General features: G+C 30.8%; 1 protein-coding gene and 1 long non-coding RNA gene across 20 annotated transcripts in view; one reads left to right on the top strand and one right to left on the bottom strand.

The window, feature by feature from the left end:
- Btk29A (tyrosine-protein kinase Btk29A) overlaps positions 1 to 19,035 on the top strand; it is a 141,515-nt gene that overhangs the window by 80,383 nt on the left and 42,097 nt on the right. The window contains exon 1 of one of the 9 annotated variants that reach the window (XM_012492476.3): positions 15,179 to 15,313. The exons of the other annotated variants lie outside the window; for them this stretch is intronic. Coding sequence (XP_012347930.1) covers positions 15,211 to 15,313 — 103 coding nt within the window. The 5' untranslated portion in view covers positions 15,179 to 15,210. Of the gene's footprint in view, positions 1 to 15,178; positions 15,314 to 19,035 lie in introns of those variants that run through there. 9 annotated transcript variants of the gene reach the window in all.
- Positions 564 to 17,950, bottom strand: LOC105736695 (uncharacterized). Of its 11 annotated transcripts, none has more exons than XR_015293101.1 (14): positions 17,494 to 17,950; positions 15,173 to 15,481; positions 14,901 to 15,078; positions 13,880 to 14,549; positions 13,596 to 13,788; positions 12,485 to 12,600; positions 12,055 to 12,404; positions 9,519 to 10,450; positions 8,893 to 9,095; positions 7,432 to 8,754; positions 6,874 to 7,332; positions 3,774 to 6,258; positions 3,435 to 3,524; positions 564 to 1,589 (listed from the first exon to the last, which is right to left on the bottom strand). It is a non-coding gene; the product is annotated as an uncharacterized LOC105736695 (long non-coding RNA). The 11 variants fall into 11 exon arrangements; XR_015293097.1 differs by having other exon boundaries at positions 3,774 to 7,332; positions 9,519 to 10,135; positions 10,220 to 10,450; XR_015293098.1 differs by having other exon boundaries at positions 3,774 to 7,332; positions 9,519 to 10,079; positions 10,220 to 10,450.

Genomic DNA, 19,035 nt, shown 5'->3' with positions numbered 1-19,035 from the left:
GCATATTTTCATCGTTTCAATTAAATATATGAAATTTAAACATTTTACTTCATCTTGTTACTATCATAATGTACTTTATATATTTTTGCATATATCTTTTACAAATTTCTGTACATTTAAATTTCTCATAAATGCACAAAGACCTTACTTATAATATACATCTTTACATCTTTTTAAATTTTCCATCTAATAAAGAATATCTTTTATTCTCTGTTGCAGGTGAGTAGATCCAATATTCCTCGCTGAAAATTAGATCCATTAAGACTAAGTAAGTTCCAATCAATCTTGCTTCTTCGCTTAGAGCTCAGTACTTTTGCAATCTCCCGTTATCACGGTGGACTAACGGGACAAGTACAGTTAACCGATAATCTCGAAGGCAGGCAAAGAACCTTGGCAAAGAAAACCGGTCTCTCGATCAAGACATTATCGATAGAGACATTCCCTCGATCCTTGGTTGTCCTCGGTCATGCATTCTCGTTAAGCCTCGATATATACTCGCAAGTATCGATACAGTCAAGTATCACAATTCCAAGGATTGACAAGATTTTATTCCACTCGATGAATTTTTCTTGTGTAGATATATCGTTTTATTATATATATATTTTACTAAACGTAGAGTACAGTATCTGTCAAAGATTTTGAATCACTATTATATTTTAGAATAGTTATTATTCAAGTACTTATCCACTTTATTTATCTTAAAACTATTTTCAGAAATTTGTTACACATAAAAATTTAATCTGTATGCAACGATTATCTGGATTATTGTATCTTTCTCTTCAGATTTGAATTATCATAATTCGATTATTCGCATTATACTCAAAAATTTGGCATGCATATGCTTCCTCAGATAATTAATACGTTTCACGATAATTAATCGGGTACTATCGTAATTCTAATCGTAAAATTCGCTCAATGCTTCTTTCTCCAAATCCACTCCTTATTAAGCCATCAAAAGCTATCCATTTCCATTTCTTCACTTTCACAAGAAAGGAGAAAAGAAAATTACGATAATTAACCGGCTACTACCACATTTCTAATCGTAAAGTGTTTCGATATCTCTTTCTCCAAATCATCCATCCCTCAACCCCTCATTAAAATGTCAAAAGCTATTTCCATTTTCTCCACTTTCACAAGAAAGGAAAAAAGAAAAGGAAGGTAAAAAAGAAAATTCCCTGGAGCAGAACCTGAACGGTCAAGATGAGGCTAAAGAAAATGTAGAAGTATGAGGGAGATGGGCAAAGAAACGAGGTGTTACCACGGCCGGCATTACACTTGCTAATGGCCAGAGAGTGGAATGCCTGGTCCGGGCCAAGTTGTCGAGTGGTGGTTCGCGTACAAGTAGGAGAGGCACTGGTGTACACACGATCATTAACCCCAATTACGTAGTGCGCGCGACGGGTCCAAGTATGGGCTTCGTTCATAATGAGCTATTTGTGTACTCGTGCACATAGGCGCGCCGATCACCACGCGTGCGCCTTTCGTCCTTCCACTCAGCGTGATAATGATGCGTTCTGCTGTTCTTGGACGAGACGATTCTTTGGCTTTGGCAAGAGAGATGGAAAGGATGAAATCGTGAGACGTAGTTCCTGGAAGAATTGAATATCTTAGAATAAAGTCTGTAATGTGAGTTCCAGAAATTGTAGAAATAGAGATGTTGGAGTAAAGAAAGTTGTGAAAGCTTGGATGAAATAAAAGAATGATTTTTAGAAAAGGAAAATTTTAGAATTGAAATATTTGTGTGATTCTTGGAAAAAGAAGCATATAATTCTAGAATAGAGAATATAATCTTTTAACAATTGTAGGTTCTAAAAATTTTAGAAAAAAGATATTGAAGTTGAAATGTTAAGAAGAATTATGAAAATTTAAGGATGAAAAAGTGATAATTTTTAGAAAATTTGAGAACAAGAAATATTTTTGGATCTCTCTTGTAAATATATCTAAAATAAATTAAATACATTGATTTAGTATAGTGAATAAATTTTAAAAAGTAGATAAATTAAATTTGTTTTAAGGAATTTATTTTAATAAGATACTTGTCAAACTAATTTTGTGAAGTAAAACAAGAGTATCCAAAATGAAATTGGAAGAGATACTGCCAAGTATAAATGTCTTTCCAAATAACAAGAGTTAAACGTTGACTTATTCGACGACCGTGGAAAGACTATTCAGTATTTCCAACGAGCATCGTGTCTCTATTCCGTGTTGTTCTTCTCTGTGACCCGCCTTCTAAATATTCGTTCGGTAAGGTAAATTCATTGTAGGCTACCAGCTCGAAAATCCATGAATTCGCTTTAAATTCTACTACGAAGGATACTGTAGAATCTGAATCACAATCTTGGTTTATGCAATAATGCAACGTTATTCTGTCAAATTATTACTTTTGAAAAAGATTAATTTCAGGTGGATTTTGAATTAATCATGAAATTATCCTTGCATTTTTCAAGATTTTACGAGAGTAAGGTATTAAAGTAGAATCTGGACCACAATTTTTTTTTATATAATGCATTGCTGTTCTGTTAAATTATTTCTTTTGTTAAAAATTAGTTTTGATCTAAATGCTTGGTTAAATTATCATGCACATCTATTCCATCTATCTGACATAATTCTTATAATTTTTCTAATTATGTTCAAATATAACTTTCAATTAAAAAAAAAATACACATTCAATGTTCTAATGTAAATTTTCATTACCAATCTCACCATCAATCATTGATAAAAAGACTAATTTCCATAAAATTCATTTTCATCATCTCTTTTTTAACTCCATTTTTGAGTTAGCTTTTATTTGCTTTTATTGTCGAGAAAGCCTCAATTAGCAATCGCTAATTACCAGCCGATTAATGACGAGTAATAAGGGCCGGGTATTCATATCCACTGATTCGATCGATGGATTTATCGTGGGATAAGTAGGGACTGTCTCGATTTCCAGAAATGATTCCGCTTTCTTTCTTTTTTTCTTTTTCATCGTTTTTCGATTTTGCTTTATTGTCAATACGATACGCTCGTAATTGATCATTAACGAGTGGATAATTAATGACAAAGAAAGGTATCCGCTTACGACTATCCTTGTTAGATAACAATTGTTAATTCACGTTCGTGACGAGAGTGATTGTCTTTAATAATCGAAAAGTCTTATTACACGTATTGTTTCTCGATAATTTAAGAGAAATGATGAAAGGTAAATTTGAACGATAAAAACAATTACGAAACGAGTATTCTTAGTACTCGTTAAACAATCTTCGAGTGGTGCCATTTCGTGATTAAGTTTTAAAATATATCGTCAAAAGCATTTTCGATATTGAGAATTTAATTGATTGGATCTCAAAAGCAATTTATCATGATACTGTGAAACTAAAAAAATTTATGTTAATAAAAATAATTAACCTATTGAGTAGAATATTACTAGAAATTGTTAGAAAAATTCTACTTACCCATATTGTGTTCGACTAATTAATTAATATTTTTATGGATTTGTAAACCATTTTGTGATCCCATCCTGATAGATTTCAAATTCCATGCTGCTGAAAAAATGAACCGAATTATTACTAGAAAAATTCCATTTATATAATTCGACTATGAATTTACCGAATTTCTACGTCTTTAGTTCTGTAAAATTAAACAAATTTAAATTAATGAATCAAATTAACTTATTAATTACTGACAAAGTTACCAGAAATTTTCAACTTGTACACATCAGGTTCGATCGTGGAAAAATTATCACGAAGAACGAGCACAACGAAATTAACTCGGGAGAGTAGCGAGATAGATACCTTTTCAGTAACCAAGTTTCATTTCCCAGACGTTTCTATCTTCCACCTTGAAAGCGGTATCCCTGTTCGCCATAGTTGCCCTCTTATCGTGCCTCTCTCTGGCGAACCACCGATCCTCCGTAATGGAATATCGATTCCCCGTGTTTGGACGCTCGATTTCCCTACGACGACACGATAAATTGCTCGCTAATGATTCCCATAGTCTCAACAAATAATATTTCTAGAATTGGTTAAATCGTCCTTTCGCTCGATATCCTTCGGAAAATTGAAGATCCTCGGAATGGTCTCACGATTTTTCATTTTTTTTAAAACGTTTTTATGGTTTACGGAATCACTTTTATCTTCTTTCCATCTTCGAATCTTTTGCACATCGATCACACTATTATTTATACCGTTACTTAAAAATCTTTGAAGAGATTAACGATATATATCATTGTTTTTTATTTTTATATCTCTTCTTTATTTCTTTTTTTCACATCGAATATTTTATCAATATCATTTATTTGTTCTTGAAAAATTAAAAAAAATATATGAAAGAATTATTTATTGAAAGAATTGTAGGTTGGATGGATGTTTATAGAAAATAAAACGCGGCAATCAGTGTCGTCAATATCGACGTTGCTCTCCATCCAATTCAAAATTTCCCTATAATCGATGCAACATGTATACCAACTATCGTAATTCATCGCTGAAAATGGGCACGATGGTTAATAAATACGTAACGAAGAAATAATTTAATGAATTCGGAATCGATCGTTCGTTATAAGCCTCCCTTTCATTGAAACTACGCTCAATCGCAACAAATTCAATCCTTCTATATTCCTGTATCCATATTTTGAATATTTTAATTGAAACATTTCATATCATTGTATAGAAAAATAAATCTCTTTTAATTCATCCAATTGTACTTCTGGTACATATTTTTATTATTAAAATTATGAATCTAATCAAAAAAATGATCATACTTAAAATGGTCCACATGTATCTTCAAATAATTCACATTCACAAAAACCTTTACATTTACAAAAACACAAAATTTTAATGAAATGAAACAAATTTTCATTGTACAACGAACGAAGCACGATCATCAAAGAAAAAAAAAAGGAAGAAAAGAAAAGAAAAATAATCATTCCTTCCAAGTTGTTCTTAATTAACTTTCAACCTTCTTGCCCTGGCTTCCCTTCATTAACTCGTTAAAAAAAAAACCTTTTCCCCTTCTTTACAAATTTTCAACCCCATTTCAACTCGACCTCCTTTATTCGCTCTATTTACGCGCCACGTTTTCTCCGCCTGTGTGTAAGAAGTCTCTCTCTTTCTTTCTCTCTTTCGTTTCTTCTCTTCCATCCTATCTCTCCGCTCTTTATTTCCTTATTTTTTTCTTCTTTCTTTCTATCCTTTCTATCACGCAGAATGAATTTCAGAGGTGTTGCAGACTCGAGAGTGAGAATGCGAGGTAAAATTCGATCTGGGTTGGAGTAAGTAAATCGAGAAGGAATCGGTGTTTAGAGAGTCGTGGAACCTATTGAAATCATGGTCTGTTCGAAACTGGTTTCCTGTATCGAGTTTTTTTACTCTCTCTCCCACTCTTTCGTGTTTCACGCGAACGAAACTCGAAAGTTAAACGGCCCGATAAATTATCGCGTCAGCTGCTCGAGAACTCGGTTCGGAGGCGAAAAGCTGCACGATTAAGTCTTACTTTCCATTCATGGGTTTTTCGATATTATAATAAGAGAACTTTCGGTTCGATTCCACACTTATATTGAATTTGAAGAATGTAGTATTTGACGTATCACGTAGTTGTTTGATCATTTGATTATCGTAATTAACGTTGAAAGAGATCTGAAAATGTATAATATTAATGTTATTAATTGAAACGTTCGAAAACAAAAATGATTCTTGATCAATCTCGTCAATAATTTCGTTATTGATTAGGTAGAATTTTTTCAAAATATAATTACGATATTTTGTTCGAGCAAATTTAAATTTATCAAGGAAAGACAATTATTCTTTTTGTTTTCTGGGAACAGAAAAAAATTGCCAAGAATCATTTTATATAAAACTAATTATACATCTGGGTCTCTTTAAAGAAAACACCATATATAAAACAAGTAGTAATTTAAAACATTTGCATAAAAACATTTATATGAACGTATAAAGAGTAAAATTAATGTTTAAAAAAAAAACGTATTAAAAAATCACGTAGCCACAAAACACACATATGAAAAAATATATATCGTATGAAAAAAATATCTTATCAAAATTCATAGACCCAGATGTGTAATTTATTGCACAAAACATTATACAACAAATATAAGAACATCAAAATACTGTTACCAACTACACAAACGGAAACAACTGAATAAATCACCGACCAATCACGGAACAGGGATCGCGTTCAACTCGAAATTCTCGCAGAATAGCGGCACGCAGTTATTCCAACCCTCGAAAATTCAATTCTGCGGGACTTAATCGTAAATTCCTGAAACTGGGAACAAACGAGACGACCTACATACCCTCGAGGAGCGTAATCTAATGTTAAGCAAATATAAAAGCTTGGCGGGCTCGTGCGCGCTTCCCTGGCTGGGCTGATTTCGAACTTGCTTTGGGAAAATTGAGGGAAATTGGGCAATCGCGCTCTCCACGGGCGGAATACTGAGAAAGAGATTGCGAAAAGGGGATATGGATGCTGAACGAGCGATTTTAGAATGTATTTGGCGGGGAATTATGAGGGCTGAGTGGGAAGGAACAGATTGTGGGTGGCAAAGATGTCTGGCTCTCCGTTTGATAAAAGTGAAAAGTGATCGGGGTTCTAAAAAAGCTTCTATCTGTGCTATAAATATAATTTGAAGAAAATTTTGCGTTTGAGACTTTTAAAAGAGAGTTTTAGAATATTTCTATCGTTAAATTGATGAGTATTCTCAACGATTCTGGAATTTTTGATTCGAATATAGAGAAAATTCTAGAAATATTTTAAATTTAAATGAATGATCAAATAGTATTCCATCACGATTATGTGTAATTTTTCTTCGAAGCAATTTACCAGTCAGCAATTACAAGGGAAGAAGGGGGATCGTACTTGCTGGCAGGGGTTAGCTCTCACCACAAGAGGCGCAATTCGCGACAAACAATGTACTCTCTCAACCGCGTCGTTTAATAAAAATCGCTTGAACGGCACGAATTCAGGCCTTGCCCGATACAAAGAGACTCGACGAGGAGTCTTGGAGAACCGGTTACGCCAATGTAACCGAGAAACTGTGTGATCAGCAGCTACGACAATCCCTTTCGTCGCGTTTTTCCAGGGACAAGCCAGCACGAGTATCTTGAACAGAAAAAAAAAAAAGAAGAAAATGTTAGAAATATAAAAATATTAGCTATAGAATACTGATGCTAATGTAAATTGAAATTTTTATGAACACGACTAGACAAATGGAGAAGTTTAACTCTTTAATTTCTTTAAAATTAATTTGTTATTTTCCTTTCGAAAGATTCTTAAATTCTATATTTATAATTCTTCTATCTTTATAATTTTTCTTTCTTCTGATTTTTTTCTCTGCGACACCTAAAAAAAAAAAAAAAATGTCGTTTTGGTATCGATTTACAACAAGTAGCCACAATCACTAAGTCGTTAGTAAAAACGTTACACGCAAGGACAGTTCACCTGGGATCAGATGGAAAGTTGTACGTGTTGCATCACCACATTTCCTTTTAAACGAGCAGAACCATTTACGAAGCCTATTTCAATATTTGCTCGAAGCGGCCAATTTCTGGGAATCCTCTCTCCCAAGATTCCTCAAATAAAATATTTAACCAATTACTGGCTCAACATTTGGTCTCCTATCCGTTCGATAAATTCTACCTTTCTCTTAATATCGTGTCACGATATATTCGAAAGTATTTCTCAATTTTCAACGGAATATCCAATTTCTCATACAGCAATATGATCATTGTCTTAATGCGATCCAACAGAGACGTGTAATTGAAAAAGTTTGCCCATCGTGATTGAATTATCTCAATAAAAACATTAAATCCAAACAATTGCAATTGCATCTATAATTCTATTACTCTTTCTATAATTAATCTTAACTTAACCTCTAATTAAATTAACTCAAACAAACCGTCTAAAACTGGAAGAAAATAAAAAATATTGCAAACTACCAAGTACCATTGTTGTAAGTATCAAATTTTCCATCACAAAATATCATGAACCATCATTCAAAAAACCCAAGGCCGTCAATATCACGTCGATCGATCGATCATTCTCATTCTACGTGTAAACTTAGCCAAACAATTTCTCCTTGATTTTCTTTGGTACACTTAACTTTCCCATGGTCGATCGCAGCTCTCTTCGTTCAACAGCAGCTATGTCACAGGCAGAAGATTCGCCTTTGGATCGATCCAAGAGTAACTTGGTTCGAGGATTTTGGAGATGGTCCAAACTTCCGGAGCGAGTCTGTAGAATTTTAATTATGCCGGGACGCCGGTGGCCAGGATCGGCGACAAAAGATACCCGCGTGTTCCGTACACACGGGTTTGCCCTTTTTTTCTACTCGCTGCCTCTTTTCCAACCCCCTTCGGCTATTCTACCGTCAAATGGGTCAGCTCTTTCTCACCCCATTCTGTTTTCTTCCGTGTTGTCGCGGATTCGAGAATTAGTCGGATTTCTCACCAGTCCTCGGGGAATCAGAAGAATCTTTCGATCACAGGAATAGCAGATTTCCTCTTTAAAACTATTGTAAGTCGTTTTCTTCTCTTCTTTTTTTTTTTTTTTTTTATATATAAGAAAACGCATTCAAAAATTAATTTTGAAATTTTCCTTGAAATTTTTAAATGTTTAATAATTTAATTTTTCATTCTGACCGATGAATCGTGGTATATCTGTTTCTTCGTGGTATCTGTTTCTTATAGGAGAAAAATTGTAAAAATCTTCATGTAAAATTTGCTTGATGAAATGATTCGTTTTTTCAATGCAATAATAGCACACCTGTAAAAAAAATAATTTTTCAGAAATGGAAGAAAATCAAATGCAATAATCGATATCTATAATGATATTAGTACCAATTAAGAAATAGTCCGAAAAACTATTGTACTGGAAAGATTAGATTATTTTTAATATACTAACTCTATTCTCTACTATATTTTATTTTTTTCAGAAATTAGCAAGATTCGATTATTTATGAGATTATTTTTAAGAATTTGTTTGTATAAAAAGCTAGAATATAAAATTTATGCACTCTCGTATGTACATCAAGTATTAGTTCTTATTTTTCACGTCAACGTAATTACTCGACATCCGTCAGCTTTTTCGAGGAAACGTCTGAAACACTGAGGAAAAACTTGTTTGAAACGTGTCGAGAAAACTATACAACCGAAAACTGTGTACTAATTGTTTCTCATTGAAAATTAACGTTAATTAAATCTATTATTTGGAATTTTATAAAAATTTGTTAAAACATGATAATGATTCGTTAATTTTGAAGAGAATAGAAAAATTTTAAAATTATATTAATCCTCTATCATACGATATCATATCATGAAATAATCATATTTTCACTCGTATTTTCTAAATTTTATTTCATATGTTTATTTTTATTAATTCAATTAATTTTTTATCAACATTCCCTCTAAGAAAAAATAAAATTATAAAATTCTTATCAAAATGCTAAAACATACAAATTAAAAAAATTGTCAAAAGGTTTGACGAAAAAAAAAAGAAAAAAAAAATTTATATCAAATATATTCTCTTACCAAAAATTAACATCGAATACTCTCGGTTATCTAATTACCAAACGATCTTCTAAAAATTTCAAAATTTTCATCTTTTTTCCCTCAAAGCCAAAGTTCTCGTATTCGAAAATGAGAGACACGGTTCATCGAGCAGTCCACTCAAAGTTACTGCCGTGATAATCTTTATATAGTTAATTGGACGTTGATGAGAATGATAGAAGAGATAGGTGCTCGGTATAAAGTGCTGAATTCGCGAGGTAAGACCCACACGGTGCAAGAGAGATCCGTCACTAGCCATTTTCCGCCGTTAAAACTTCTATACGGGTCGTGTCTATCCTCGAAAGGAATCGAAGCCGCGGGATAACAGCCTTTTAGGAGAAATTGCCTTCCTCTGTCTGTCTTTCTTCTCGTAGACTTTTATCTCAGCCCGTGAAAATAGGTTCCTTCAAAATGGCAGCTCTTCTTTTGTTTTCTTTTCTCTGAATCTTTTATAACCTTTGTTTGCGCTTATCGATACAATTCTCGAATATTTCCTTTGGAAATGAGGCTAATGAAAGCATTCTTGATACAATACATTGTTACCTTTCAAATTTATTTAGAATTTATTGTAATTTTAAAATGAATATGAATTCTTCGTACTAAAATTATTTATTACGCAGTTTATTATTAAATGTAATAATAATATCGGGATGCTTAATAATCTGTAAACATGGTTGAATTACCTGTTATAGGAAGATTAGAAAATATCAACAAATGACTGTTTTGTTGAAAATCGCTTTGTTTACTTGAACTCGATAGCTTCACGGTACGATAGACACTACTTTGAATTTGGAACCGATGACTCGACGAAAGCTGTCGGAAAAAGCCGAGCGCTATCGACGGAGATCGGTCAAGCGCAAGCGTAATAGAATCGTAGATAAAGCAGCGTACTGCCTTGTTCTTACCGCAACATCCTTTAAAATAATTTTAAAAACAGATTTATAAAAAATGAATGAATTACTTGAGAGTTTGAGAATTATTATTCTTTTATTCTTTTATTAATGTCATTGAAATATCTTTCTTTCAAAATAATTTTTAAAAGAAAATAAAAGAATAATTGTGTATGAAATATTCTTTCTTTCATCTAATCTTTAATTCAATTTTAATAAATAAAGAATTTTTTTTTAATTTATATATTATTATATTATTGTATTCGTTATTGAAAGAAATATCCATCTGGAAAGAATTGGTTTTCGATTAAAGTTTATAGGAAAATTTTTTTAAATTAAAATTTTAATTAAAATAAATTTACAAAGGAGAAAATTTAGAATCATATTAAATAAATCATAAAATCCCCAACAGCAAATGTGTCGGGAAAACATAGTCCAACTTCTTGCTATATATATATAGAGTAGCAAGTTTAAAGAGCAAATTGACTCGACGAATTTCTGATGTGGAATTATACGTCCTTGTTGTAACACACTGTCAGACTCAAATTAAGTCTCGGGAAACTGTAGCACGCGGAAGCGTGCGCCTGAATGTTTGATGAGTATAAGCCATCAGACACTGAATTCAAACTGAGATTCAAATTCAAATTTAAACTTGGACTTCATCAAACATCAAATTCAAACTTATTATAGATTTAAATTTTAATTCAAATAGAAATTCAATTATTTTTATTCATGCTCTAATTTTCAGACAATAAAAAATTAATAATAAAAAAATTCATTAATTGTCAATCATTCGTAAATCATGATTTGAATCGACTTCTTTCCATTTTTTCCAAAATTCTGTTGATGAAAATCAAAGCTGATTCGAAAATAATTCTGTATAATGGTTATTCTGACAAAGGTTACGTTTTCTTTCAAAGAACGCGTATATATCCAGTAGATAATAGAATGGTGGAACGTAAAAGAAACGGTTGACATATCGTGAGGGCGATTCTCTCCGGTAGTTCGTGCTCGGAAAGCCCGAGAAGATCATTGAATTTTAAAGTAGAACTACTTCAACGGTGACGGCAATAGGATTCAATTTCAAGAGGGACGAAAACCGAGGAGAAAAATATCGATCAGTAATTTTTAAATTATGATACCGATAATGGATATATGTAAAATGTGTACAATTTGCATAATATATAAAAATTCTTCGTCTATATAAAATTTCTTTTCGATGTCAGTGATATCAATTCTGAATAATTATAACCAAATAAAGCGCTAGAATCAAAAATGAAGATATTGATTTCACTCGTTTTTTATATATCGATTCTCTGATAGTCAATGACTTTAAGTTAGAAGATAAATATTGGAACATATCGCGAGCGATCTACATAAGAGTTTTTCAATCTAGAAATTTAAAAATTTCTAGAAATTGTAAACAAGGAAAGTGAATGAAATTTATTTCCTATTGCCTCACTACAATTACCATAAAATTCTTTGACAATTCTCTCTAATTTTTCTCTGTCCAAAATATATTTGGAAATTTAAAATCGTCATTTTTGCATCGCTTGGTAACGCAACGCAGCGTTGAAAAATAAAATAATGTGGACGGTACGATATAAAGAAAGAAAGAAAGAAGATACCACCGATGCTGCAACAAGCAGTAAGGTAGGTGGTCGCATAATATTTTTCTTATTCCTCGATTTGTTCACCTGCGCCCGGGAGCTTGTGTAAATGAAACTCGACTCGGCTCCGTTCACCAACCGTCCACCGATGTCAAGAAAAGGTTGGTACTGATATATTAGTTCCAACCAAAGATCCCTGTGGACACGTTGCCCTTTTGCTTTCCCTCCACGCTTCCATCTTAGGTTTCCATGAAGAATATCGAATAACATTGTCCAGACAAATAGATCCACGATCGGTCGATGGATTATCGTGTATCGGGCAACAAACTCGATGTTGGTACGTGGCTTTTGTCTTTCATTTATTTAAACTGTAAAGTAAATTATCTTTATTTTTTTTTCTGGTATTGATAACTAGATGTGAATGATACTTAATGATCAGTATACTTACTGATGATTCACTGGTGAAATCGATACGTACGTTAGTACGATCACATTTTTTTAATATTGAAAATTGTTATTAGTAAAAATAACATGTTTGAATTTAAAATTAATTTTTTGGAAGATCTGTAATTTTAAATTTATTAAAAATAAATAGTTAAATTTATTAAAAAATAGGAAACTGAATTATATTAATTATATAATATTTTTTTGGTTAATATTATAAAAGATTTATAAGATTATTCTTGTCGTGAAATTTTAAAAACAAGGTAAAATTTATTCTTTTATAAAAGTCTTAAGAAAAAAATATATAAATATCCAAAAATAATTAATGTGTAATTTTCTTCGTATTAAAAATTCATAATTTCATTCAATGTATAATTTATAAATTTAGAAGAAAAAAATTGATATCGAACAAAGCATGAAGAAAATCAGTATTAACAAATGATCAAACGATTTCACCAAGAAAAAGGAGAAGCGTTCTACGAATCGAAATCGCTGGCCCGTGCGATTACGAAAATCGAACGAACCGGTTGCTTCCCTTATAAGTAGCGCAACAGCTAATTAACACAAAATTCTCTTCGTCGGTTAACCTCATCCATGATTTTCGTCTGGCTTCTCGCGAAAAAGGAAATATCGTTTTCGTGAATTTTTTTTTCTCAGACGCTTCATTCGCGTAATCACGTGGAAACCAATTAACCCAATTAAGCCTCTCATGTCAAAAAATTCATTCAAATAAAAATTTTGTGTAACTTTGATTAATCTTTAACTTTAAAAAATCGCTTATGATATTCGACGAAATCTAGAAAAAATTGTGACATTATTTTTCTCTTTTTTTTTTTTTAATTTTTAAAAAAATATATAATTTTAATCTTGATAGAATTGAAAAAATATTTGTCAAATTTTTTCACGTTCAAGAAATAAGAAATGTACGAACATGATGGACATTTGTGAACATTTGAAAAAGATTCTATTGGCTCAAGTCCGTGGGTATGCCAGCACCCAAAGAACTCACGAGTATGGGATTAAATGAAAAAATTGTATCCCTAACTAGTGAATTCCCTTTGCAGAAAGGATAATAAAAATTAAATAATTAGAGAACCAAAATTTAAAGCACTTACTTAATATATAAATCAATTATTAATCTCAATTTGACTCTGCCAAAGCTTTGTTATTTTATCCAACGTAGAAAAAGATGATGAGTGAAAGAAAAAAGAAATTATTTAAAAATTAAAATATCGTTCGTTTCATAATAGAATTTTCTTCAGCCATGGATGTAGATCCAAATTTTGCAGGTGTTCAAATTTTAAATACCTACACAATAAAGTAAATGTTAATAATGAAAAATGAAAAAATTAAGATATCAAGTTAAAAAATTCAAAATTTTAGACACTTATATTCATACCATTCATTCAATATTAACACCAAAACAATTAAGTCATCATTTCAAACGGGATCAAACAACCTTTCTTCTCGATCAATTTCACGGTCCATTCATCACAAGATTATAGACACTCTTGATGCTTGAGGACAGTAGTAGAAGGTATCGTTTCTGAACTAGGTCGAAAACGCAAAACTATCGAGCCTAACAATTCGATTATTGCAAAGTCCATGGCGTGTAACGCTTAGCCAGGTCATCCGCCTCTTGGTGGCGAAATAGAGTGGATCCCGGTCGCTGTTGTCCAACACCTACACTCCGCCCGTTCGAAGCTTCCGCAAAGGTGAAACTCAGCCGAAGAAGGCCGAAGGAGAGGAGGGGACGTGGCAACCACCAACCTCTCTCGGTTGTCTGTGTGCCAGCGGCGATTGGCTTTCGCATTCTCTACGCGCTGGAACGACTTTTAGTCGTGTCTAGACGACAGTCATGACTGGCTGTGTTCCTTGAACATTCGTTTTTCCACATTTTTCCACGCGTTCCTCGACCTTTCCAAGTTTTGGTTCGATTAAACGCGCAAACAATCGAGAAATTGTGCTTGAAATTGTCTCGTAGCTTCTATTCTTTTTAGATTATTGCATATGTAAATGACCGATTCTTGTGAATAAAATTAATCAGAATTTAGTGAGTATCATTAATGCTAGAATAATCATAAAAAATAATGGGTTATATATATTTTTTATTTTATGATTTATAACATCATTTTTCATGCCAAACTTTATACGTAAATAATTGCAATTATTTATATATAAAATAAATATTTATATAATATAGATAATTCTAATGTTAAATGATATTTGTTGTATGTTTTGAAGAAAATATTATATTCTTTTTTTATAAGAAGACACATTTTGTATTATTTATTATTATTTATATTATTATTTAAAATAACGCAAAAAAGCTTTTGAGAAGGATTTGATTTTTATTAATTCGACATGAAAAATTTAAATTTGGAAATATCAATGTGAAAAATAAATTATCAAAGAATTACCATCAACAATTAATGAAATATTTCATTTGTTAATGTATAATAATTTTAATCTTCTTTTCTAATGGAGAATATATTTAATCAAATCTGTTAAAAATTCGGTCCTTTCAACGCAATAATCAAATAGTAATAATAATTCTCTTTGTATATGAGACCATGTATCTTGTTAAATCTGGAAGACCTGTTTAGATAATGAAGATAATAATTTCGAGACTATTCAAAGTTGGAAATTAAATTCGATTGGTTTATACGAGGATTATTTGGATATTGTGTACCTGGATGGAATAGTCGTGATTTAAGTGTAGTTGAAGATATGATGGTGATAAGCGCATTGAAACATGTTGCGAATGCTGCAAGCAACGCTGTTCACTCGGCGACGAATAGCACTGGGGCTGGACACGGTCACACTAATTCTGGTACGTTTTAATTATATATTTCTCGTGCTTTATCTCCTCTATATCTCTTCTATGATGTAATATCTTGTTTAAAGAAATTTTTTAATAGGCAATTTCTTTGTTAATTCAGATTTAATTTCCTGGTGTTAAGGTTATTCTTTGATAAAAAAAAATTTAAAATAGATTAATCTGAAAAAAAAATGAATTAATTTAAAAATTATATAGATATTAAATTTTTAATTCTAAATTTGAAGAAATTTTTCTATTAATTTGAAATTAATTTTTTGAATATTAAAATTGTTAAATAAAGAAAATTATTCGAAATAAATTAGTCTTGAAGCTATGTTTTTTTCAGTCTAAAAAGATACAAATTATATTAATAAATTTCGATTAAAAATTGTTTGATCAACGATGGATATTTAATTTCAATGGTAAAGATAATTTTATTTCATTTTATATCAATTATCTTATTAATTTCATATCTTTTATAAAATTGTCATCGAAACTATGGTATAATTAAATATATTTAAAATGTATCAGATTTTGCGGTATCGATTGGACCTGAAAGCGATAGCGAGTCTCGATAAACGCTTATCTAAAGCATTCGTAAAAGATCGAACGTGTATCGCAGAAAGTTTTCGCTTTCGATCTAATTTATAATTTATCCTCTCAACTATTATTTATATTTAATTAATTTTGAAAATCAAGAAATCGATTCATATCCAATAAATCATTTTATTATAAAATTTAATAACGCTAAATATTTCCTAATAATTTTAAACTTCACTACTAAAATCGATTAATATCATAACTCTCAAGAAATTCGTTACGCAAAACCGGCGAAAAATTCGAATTTATGTAATTCGTAGAAATCGACGAGGAGGATTGATCCAGATGCTCGATCGTCCTTGTGATTTCTTCCTTGAGTGTTTTTTTTTTCCATCATTCCTCACTTCACTTCGAGCGAAAGCATCCGCGAGTCTCGATTGTATTCATATCGGAATATTGGTTGCGCAAAATGCGAAAGGTTATACAGTTATAAGAGAGTAGAGCAAAGAATTTTTCGACATGCAGAAAAACGAACAGGTGATGTGAATCGATAAAAATACTCGAGTACAGCTGTGTTGAATTCAACTTTAATCATTTAATAATTGCATATTGAATTTTATCAACGATTGTTGTTGAAAAGTAAGAAAAGAGAGAGGATCATATGAAAAGGTCAAATCATTTAGATTGTGCAAGGAATAGAAAACGTGGCTTCTTCCACTATATCATTTTCAATTGTTTCATGCAATTTTGAAAAGTTTTAAAAATGTGATTTAAATGTATGAATAATAATATTCGTCATGTTATTGATTATTGGTAAATTTGTTTGAAATATATTTTAATGCAAATACAATGAAATCCAGAACGTATACAACGAAAAAATTGATAATATCAAATAAATATCTCCATATTAATGCGTCAAATGAATTTAAAATTTCACTTTTCTTTTTTGGAAGCTCGATATTTATCTCTTTTTTTTTATGCATGCTTGGAGAAACTACTTCGTTATTCAACATTTATTCACTGTTAAAGATATCTACGAATTTAAGTTTCAATATCGTTGACATTTTAATAATGCAGTAGATTCATCGCATCGATAATTTTATCTATATTATTTTCATCATTTAAAGTTTCCAAATTTCACTGAATTTATAATCTATATGATTCGCATAATACAGAATATTGTATCAGAATCCATTCTACAAAATACACATATACCAGATAAAAATATTTTTTTTCTTATAAATTTGGTAATATTAATTTGAATATTCAATGAAAATACATAAATTCATAGAAATGAATTTCACTTTTTCTCATAATATATTATTTAAAAAAATTTTTTCCTTTAGAATTCTAACCTAAATCTAAATTCAATTATTTAATTGTTTATTCTTTTTTAAAAATAGATTATTTATAGATTAGTATATTGAAAGACACGATATCGTTATTTTGTATCAAAATCAACATATAAATATAAATATAAATCAAATATTTAAAGACAATCACGATGTTCGATATTGAATTATGCTAATCAACAATAAAAGATATGTAGTCTTTCGATCTTTCTTTTAAGAAATTTATTATTATAATTATTATATAATCTTAATTGAATCATAGTATAAGATTAATTAGATTTAAAGTTTGTTATCGTTTACCTTGCACGAGTTCGAGTTACTGTTTAACTTGTCCTCTTGCAAATGAACATATCAGGTACAGAGAATGGATGGAACGAAGAGTGTAGGACACAAAATGGCGCTCTTGACATTAGGCGTGGCAAGAAAGTTGCCATTCCGTTCTCGTAAGAGAGTTACAGCATCATGATAGTAAATGTCTTCGCTTGTTGTTCCTTCGAGTCATGGAAATTACTATATGGATCGCGTAGAAAGTTTATTCGTGATGATATTTGTGTACTTCATGTACTTGTAGGTTAAGTTAGAGATTATTAGATTCACTTTAAAATATATTCAGTAAATGATATCACGTTATCGTATTTTTAATTTTAATATATTTATTTTATCTCGTGAGATATATTATTTATAGATTTATAATATTTTGAAAAACACGTAACAAAACTGGTTGACACTTGAATAGATCGAATGCGACTATAGCCAATCGAATGCTAATTAAGGCACACTTACATGTGCTTAAATTTGATTGGTTCAACGATGCTAGTTATATTAGGTTAAATTTATTCCAAAATTTTATTGAATGAATAATTTTAATGACGAAATATAGAAAATAATATTTATATTCTACTTGATTTCACATCAAGATTGATTGTTTCTATTTCTATCCGCGTTAAATATTAATTTGGTGAAAAATAATGGCCGAATCGATACGAAAGGATATTTTTATAGCTTGCAAATAATTTATTTTTTTTTCAAGAAAAAAAAAGAGAGAAAAAATTTCGTATCACGTTGAAATTTCAGTCGAAATTGAACAGGTGCCCGGAAACGTTCCCGTGTTCGAGTTGATTGGAATAGCGAAGGTTACTTGGGATTTCGACGAGTCTCGTTCAACACTGGCACGTGTAATATTCAAAGTAGACGTTGGTACAGATATGGTTTATGGAAACGGGAGTGTATGTCCCATTTTGAAAGTTTCTTTTCACTTTTAGGAGGCTTTTGGTATATTGCAGAAATACGTATTGTATATAACATTCACAAAATACTAAATGTACCAGCATTTTGAAATATTACTTTTGAAAAAGAGGTAGAGATGTCAGAATTTCAGTATAATATATTACTCTTATAAAAAATTTATAAATGGAAAAATTGAGAAAAAATAAATAAATAAAATTTAAAAATATTATAAGATATTAAAGTTTCACTGTTACAAAATATCGAAAATAAAAGTCATAATTTTTTTTATCTTCGAAGGATTTTATTATATTGGATTGCTAATTTTTTTTTTTTTTTTTTTTTTTTCCTATGAAAGAATTGTGGATATCAGTTTGTTGATACATGGTTCTATAGTTTATGCAAAAGAGCGATTCGTATAAAGCAAGGCAATTCATAATTATTTGAAAGTCAAATTTCAACAAGTGACTAGAATACTACTGAGCTGCATCAAGATTCAAGGACATGTCTTCGAATTTCTCTTTCTATCTTCGTTTTTAAATTGTTCGTTTAAAAATTATTCGCATATCTTTCTTTCTTAATAAATAATTTTTTAAATAATTATCGCATGAAATTTAA

Source organism: Apis florea, unplaced genomic scaffold (genome assembly GCF_048593485.1).
Source record: "Apis florea isolate Af1SG1 unplaced genomic scaffold, ASM4859348v1 contig_32_pilon, whole genome shotgun sequence".
In the NCBI taxonomy this organism is placed as follows: Eukaryota; Metazoa; Arthropoda; class Insecta; order Hymenoptera; family Apidae; genus Apis; species Apis florea.
Note: the sequence above shows the minus strand (reverse complement) of the source record. Positions and strands in the feature narration are given on the sequence as shown.